The sequence below is a fragment of the Elaeis guineensis genome, chromosome 12 (assembly GCF_000442705.2).
Source record: "Elaeis guineensis isolate ETL-2024a chromosome 12, EG11, whole genome shotgun sequence".
In the NCBI taxonomy this organism is placed as follows: Eukaryota; Viridiplantae; Streptophyta; class Magnoliopsida; order Arecales; family Arecaceae; genus Elaeis; species Elaeis guineensis.
Genome location: NC_026004.2, coordinates 2,933,257 through 2,940,341, shown reverse-complemented (window position 1 = coordinate 2,940,341; position 7,085 = coordinate 2,933,257). Strand labels below are relative to the sequence as shown.

The 7,085-nt window shown below is 45.4% G+C and overlaps 1 protein-coding gene across 2 annotated transcripts; it reads left to right on the top strand.

The window, feature by feature from the left end:
- The first annotated feature begins 1,253 nt into the window (after positions 1-1,253).
- On the top strand, positions 1,254-6,165 carry LOC105055799 (uncharacterized). 2 transcript variants are annotated; one of them, XM_073246760.1, is made up of 3 exons: positions 1,254-1,424; positions 1,677-3,315; positions 5,433-5,975. In XM_073246760.1, the coding sequence occupies exons 1-3, from the start codon at positions 1,411-1,413 to the stop codon at positions 5,814-5,816; spliced, it is 2,037 nt and encodes a 678-aa protein (XP_073102861.1). In that variant the 5' UTR covers positions 1,254-1,410; the 3' UTR covers positions 5,817-5,975. The 2 variants fall into 2 exon arrangements, with proteins under 2 accessions (XP_073102861.1, XP_010936095.1); XM_010937793.4 differs by lacking the exon at positions 1,254-1,424 and having other exon boundaries at positions 1,446-3,315; positions 5,433-6,165.
- Positions 6,166-7,085: the final 920 nt, after the last annotated feature.

Sequence of the window (7,085 nt, the reverse complement as noted above, 5' to 3'; positions counted from 1 at the left end):
GTATTTAATATATTATTGCTTGATAAAAGAATGTATGTCCATTAGTTTTGTGCTTGTTTAAAGGGGAGAACCGAGTGTATCAAAAAAATCCATTAGTTCTATGCCCCATGATCACAGATATTCAGGCTTTTCCTTATATGTGCCCTGTGTCTCGCACTACTTGTAGAGCAAAGTGAAAAAGCCCAACATTGGGAGTATTGTATAGCAATGTACGGAGGAAGATGTTCTCTCATTTAATCAAGAGGCTCCACCTCATGTTGCAAAGCTAGTGATATATATATTTTCTATGACAGCTTATGGTCCTATTATTTCAATATCTTGAGCAACCACCATTGAACAAATCACGCCTCCATAACAACCCGCATAAAACAACAACACAATAAAATAATATTGAACGAAAGTAAATTTGTCAATTGCCACACTACCATACCAACTCTCTTACTCACCGCATGCTGTAGCTTTTAAGAAGATAAAGAGAGGCATCCCTGACCCTTCCACAATGGGGAGACCCATTGCAGTCTTCCCCTGACTCCCCCAACTAATTCCAGGCCCCACCGAGTAACGAAAATTCAAAACGCGGAGAGACTTTGACCGTCTGATTGTTGGATTCCCTTTACCTGCAGCTTCAAACAGCTCAGCTGTGGAGCCAGAACAGCAGAATACCTCATTCACAATTCCGCGGCTGAAACGTGCTCCATGACTCCAGACTCCGTTAAACCGTCCTTGCAACGATACTCTACGGCGCGGGTACCATTCAAGCCGAGCGATGCGTGTCAGAAAATCCACAAGTCTGCCGACTAAATCCTCACTGACTGACCGTCGATTCGGTGGGGTAGGTATCCCACGCCAACCCGGTGGTTTTCTCGCGCTGTCTCCTATCAAACATCAAACAGCAAGTATGTTCTACGTGGCTTATCTTTACTGGCCACTAACAGGGGTGGACATATTTCAGCGAACTAGATTGCGAACACGTGTCCTCGCCGATCGTTGTCCTCTCTCGCTCGCATGCGCCTCCCGCTTCTCAGAAGTCGATGGGAGGGAAAACAAAAACATCGGAAAATGATAGACTCCCCCTAAAATCCACCCAAACAATGTATGAACCACGATCTGCTGTGCCATTTCGAGGGTAAAATTGTAATTGTACTGATGAAATGCGAATCGGGGAGGAGTACCCCACCGGACCAAATCTCCGTGAATCGGGGAGATAAACACAAATATGGGTCGGTGTCATTTGCGTAGCTGCTCTCTGGGGATCACAGCGATCCTCAAACAATTTCCTCTCCATCTCTCCCTCCCTCCTTCGTCCCTCTCACCCATCTCCTCCTCCTCTATAAAATACCGCTCCCCTCTCTCTGTTCTTTTTCCATATTCGGTTCCCTCCTCCTCCTCCAAAGTAAAGAACAGCAAAGAATGAGCAATGCAAGTTTCTCTCTGCTTCCTCCTCTTCCGTTTCCTTCTCTTTCCTCTAATAACGCTCCTTCTTCCGTTCCATCCTTGCTTTGATTCCTCCTCTCTCTTTCTCTCTCCATAAAATCTCATAGTTTAGCCTTCACCTCCCCCTCTCTCTGTAAACCCGATTCTTTGTTTCAATCTTACCTTCGTTCGTTCTCGAGGAAAATTCTGTTGTTATTGGCTTCAACACAAGCGCTGATGATAAGTCCCCCCTGAAGAAACGAAAATAAAAAGGAAATGGCCGGGATCGATGCATCCAAGTACTCGCACAGCCCCGCCCACAAGGCCGTCCTGGCCCGCGACTATGAGGCCCTTAAGATCATTATCTCCTCCCTCCCCCGCCTCGCGGAGCCCTCCGAGATCCGCACCGAGGACGACTCCTTCGCCGAGGAGACCAAGGCCGACGCCATCTCCGCGGCGCTCGACCGCCGCGACGTCCCTAACCGCGAGACACCGCTGCACCTCGCCGTCCGCCTCGGCGACGCCACCGCCGCCGAGCTCCTCATGGCCGCCGGCGCCGATTGGAGCCTCCATAACGAACAGGGCTGGAGCGCCCTCCACGAGGCCATCTGCGCCCGCGAGGAGCACCTCGCCCGCATCATCGTCCGCCACTACCAGCCCCAGACCTGGGCCAAGTGGTGCCGCCGCCTCCCCCGCGTCATCGCCACCATGAGGCGGATGCGGGACTTCTACATGGAGATCACCTTCCATTTTGAGAGCTCCGTCATCCCCTTCATCTCGAGAATCGCCCCCTCCGACACCTATAAGATCTGGAAGAGGGGCTCCAATCTGCGCGCCGACATGACGCTTGCCGGATTCGATGGATTCAAGATTCAAAGGGCCGACCAGAGCGTTCTCTTCCTCGGGGAGGGCTCGGAGGACGGCAGCGTGCCATCCGGATCGCTGTGCATCGTCTCGCACAAGGACAAGGAGGTGGTGAATGCTCTCGACGGCGCCGGGGCGCCCGCGAGCGATACCGAGGTGCAGCAGGAAGTCTCGGCCATGTCCAAGACGAACATCTTCCGGCCGGGAATCGACGTGACGCGGGCGGTGCTGCTGCCGCAGCTGACCTGGAGGCGGCAGGAGCGGTCGGAGATGGTCGGCTCGTGGAAGGCCAAGGTGTATGACATGCATCATGTGGTCGTAAGCGTCAAATCCCGGCGGGTCCCCGGCGTGGCGCCCGACGACGAGGAGGCCGTCGTCTCTTTTTGCAACGACAACGAGACGGAGAACGATGACTCCGCGGATATCTTGACCGCGGAGGAGCGGAAGCAACTGGAAATCGCTTTGAAAATGGAGTCGCCGGATATGATTGACGAAGGTGTCTCCAATGACTTTGTGGGGCACCGGCACAGTTGCTACGAGCCGAGAGAAATTCCGGACGAGGATGCGAGTACGTGGGGCGATGGCAGGGGGAAGCAAGATAAGAATCGCTGGCTCGGCAACTGGGGAAAGAAGGGGGATCATGATCACAAGCAGGATTTGCAGCAGAAGATGGCACCGCCAAGGAGCTCACTTTGTGTAGATGAGAAAGTGAGTGACCTCCTTGGGGATTCTCCATCGAGGACTCGGAGTAGGCCGGGAAGGCATTCGATAGAGATTGCCTGCAGTAGGGAGGACCTAAAAGAGGCAAGGGTCAGGGATTTGAAGAAATCTACAGGGAATCCGGAGAATGGGAATCGACGCCGGGAGAGCGAGTTCAAGAGAGCTTTGAGGCCTGTTCTCTGGCTGTCTCATGACTTTCCACTTAGGACGGAGGAGTTTCTGCCTCTGCTTGACATACTTGCAAATAAGGTGAAGGCAATTCGCCGCTTGCGAGAACTGCTAACTACAAAACTTCCTTCTGGGACATTTCCAGTCAAGGTATGTCATACTGATATATGTTGAGTGGGTCTTTTACTTATTTCAAACTTTGATAATTGATTCAGCAAATAATCTCTTTATCGATTGCTCGTGTTGATAATCTTTGTTGCATCTCTGATCACTAGATGTACTTTCATCTTGTTAGCTGTAATTGGTCATATCTTTTGCTAGCTTATATAGATTGGTATCTGCCATTTTTCTTTTTTGTCAAGGACTCTGCTGATTCTTTTTCTTGATATCTTATATCTTCAGATGTATCTCTAAATGTTTCTATCAGTATGTTTTAAGAGAAGATGGGTGCTTGAAATAATAAAACTTTATCTCGATTTTTAGACATTAACTTGTCTTCGAAGAAAATCATTTGTGATTTGCAACCAAGTAGTTGATCACACTGAATTGCATGCTAAAGGATACGTCTTTTGATGGTGCATATGTATGTAGATGATAGAGCTACATGTACATATTTGTATGGTACCCTGGGTCGGAAAATGAAAGAGTTTCAGTCTGTGATGGTTCATAAATGCTGAGCTTTTCTGATATAATTTTTTGTTTTTATAGTGGACACCACAATCATATCAATTTGAGATGGAATTCTGCAATAGTTGTCTTGTGATCCAGCAAGCTACTTTTCATTTTCCTCTCTCTGTTTATCTCCCTTCTGTTCCTTATGCAAGAACCTGCTTATGTGGCAACCATCTTTTTCATGCATAGATTTCTATTGTCATGCAATCATTTTTTAGCCACAAGAGTCTTTACTATGTTGGTCTAGTTCTGGACACAAGTTCTGTTCTAATGGACTGGTTGTGCAGCGTACAATGTACAAGCATCATCCATTTGATATGGACCATTAAGTTGACAAAAGCCAATAATTTTTTTTAAGTCTTACATTGCATGATGGATACTGGAGAATGAAGGGAAAAAGATTTTTTATTGATAGATCGTAACTGATTCACATTTAGAAGTTTGGTGTTGTACCTAGAATATGGCAGCTGAGGTTTGGTCTGGGACTCTTGGAACCTTCTTTGTGTCCTTCAGACTTCTCATATCTGTGGTCAAGCTGACCACCTAGTTGATTGGCTGGAAATGCTTGTGGACTCAGAAGACTTAATTGTGCTAGATGAGTTGGTCCTCTGTGTTCTTGAGTGCTTCTTGGGTTGTCTTTAAATGCTTCATAGTTTTTGGATCCATTGGGGGCTATTTTAGGGTTGGAGGTATCCTGAGTGGCAAGGCGCACACCACAGGACCGCAGGGAAAGGAATGAGTGCAGTGCCAGATAGTTAAGAAGTGTTTATATTCTGTAGAAGCTATCATTAGGAGGTAAAATACTGGAAATTTAGTATTAATCTGATATGTAAAGCAGGCATCAGGAGGAGGGTTAGATAGAGAAACATAGCTTGTGGACTTATGGTTGTGTAGTTCAACGGGGAAAGAAAGCATGCCCTGTTTCTTGAATTCAGCGTTAGAACTCCACATCTGAAGGTGCTATTTTACAGCTTGGTTAATGGTGATGGCTTGTGATAACAATTAAAAAAATTAATTTGTTACATATAGAAGTAATTGGCATAGCTACAGTACCATGTGTTTTTCGGTCTTTTGCATTGTTAATAGGGCTTGGCACAAAAACATCTAGAGCTTCCCTCTTTTTTTTTTTTTTTTTAAGCAAAACCTTTTCCCTTGGCTATTGTCTACATGTTTGAGCGGTTACCTCCTCTTTTTTTTTTTTTTTTTGGATAGAATGCTACCTTGAAAATTTGTGACTATCTGCTTTTGTGGATGCCAATTAGAGGATGTTAATGATCGGTCGGATTTTGTAGCATGCAAAGATTTAGTAGTTTTGTTGCCCTGCTTCCTACCTGATTTGGTATCTAGATAAGGTTGCTGAGATCAACCTTAGACTTTGGACATAAAGTATCAGTGGGCTGGATAATGGTAAGTGAACTGGTCTTTGCTTATTGTTTGTAGAAGTACCCAAAATTTGTTGGGTTGCTTGTGAACCCGTGGTCAATTATATTCTTTTGAGCTCTTTTGCTTCTGATAATTTTATAAACTTCCCAATCATTTTATTCCTGATTTCCTTTCATTTAGTCCCTTTCTCAACACATGGCAGTTATTTTCAGGTTGCCATTCCAGTTGTGCCTACCATCAGAGTCCTCGTCACGTTTACCAAATTTGAAGAATTACAGCCATTGGAAGATTTCTCTACACCTCCTTCGAGTCCTGAGAAGAATTACCCTAGTAAAAAACAGCCCTCAAGTTCATGGCTTCAGTGGATGAAGGGGTCTTCCCATCAGAAACGATCCAAATCATCAGGACCAAGCAAGTGTGTTGAAAACATTCAGGATCCTTTCATGATACCCCCAGATTATACTTGGATATCCCCCGAAGCAAAGAAAAACAAATTGCAGGACAATAAAAGCAAATCTAAGAAGAGTTCAGAGCAAACTAGACAAGGGAAGGCAAGAATCTCTGAATCAGTGAGAGATGGAACAGTGACCGGATAGAGTCTGTGGACAAGACCGTGCAAACCCCATGAGAAGATGCCAGCTGGAAATAAATTCCTGGGCTAATCTTGATATGAAATGAATTCCAGAAGCCTTCTGTGGATAGGCAATGTAAACCATCTGGAAACTGATTTTAACCAACGTTGATGAGTTAGGTCTGTCGGCGCATTCTTTCTGGTGATGAATGATTCCCCTGCAGCATAATTTTTCGCACGCAACATTATAGACTCTTGCTCGAGTCGTTTTCGTCTCTTGTCATCTCATTTGAATATGATAATTTGTAATTTTGGATGTTGTTTTTTGGCCATTTAATTACTTTCACCTGATCATAGATTATATTTACACATCCTATCTGGAGCACGAACACAAACAGCCTTTCATCGGAAAAACTTTTGCACCCCTATATCAGAAAGCTTTGTGACGGGACGAGTGCTAAAACATCTTATGTTGGATCATCAGCGTTGTGAACAGACCACATGAACATTACGAATATGGTTTTTTATGTATATTGCATACTCTTTTGTGAATATTGAATATTTTCACAGTGCAGTGTTGTTCGGATAGGTACGGCATTTCTCCTTATCGCCATGTGATCATTTAATACCAAGCTTTTCTGTGTGACGGCGCACTGAATCTCCACCATATTCGCATTAATCCACGTGGCTTGTATGGGATACGCTCATACGCAAGCCATTCTCTCTCTCTCACTCTCTCGTTAATCATGTGTGACATGCAGGTCTATTCCCTTATTGTCTCAGTGATGATCTCAGCTATTAATTTTTTCATTTTGCAATTTCTGCATCTTCACGCATCCCTTGTTTCTTTTGAGAGCCACAATCTCTCTATTTTTGCCACAGACAATGTATGAAATCAAGAAATTATGCATGCTTTATTGTCAGATATTTTTATTGTAGCTGATTGAGTTAGAATCTATAATATTATAGTACCTATGATACAATTATGTGCAGCCGAGAAGAATTATGCTATAGTCTATACATATTGAGGGCCTTACATATTTGTTTAAAGGATTCATTCACAGTAATCCGATGACTTTAATTATCCATCTTGTTAGGGGATACCCACCGATCGACTGGCGGCCCGACCGACTGGCGGCCCGACCGACTTGCGGTCCGACCGACCGACTGACGACTCCAACCGACCGATCGTCGGTCGGGGCGACCGACTGACGGATGTCATCACCGGCTAATTATCGGCTCACGACCGACTGAAGATACGTCGGGCGCACCTTTCCCCGACCGACTGAACCCA

Coding starts and splice junctions, on each gene's coding strand:
- LOC105055799 (XM_073246760.1), top strand. Junction 3,316..5,432: donor CTGGGACATTTCCAGTCAAG/GTATGTCATACT, acceptor AGTTATTTTCAG/GTTGCCATTCCAGTTGTGCC.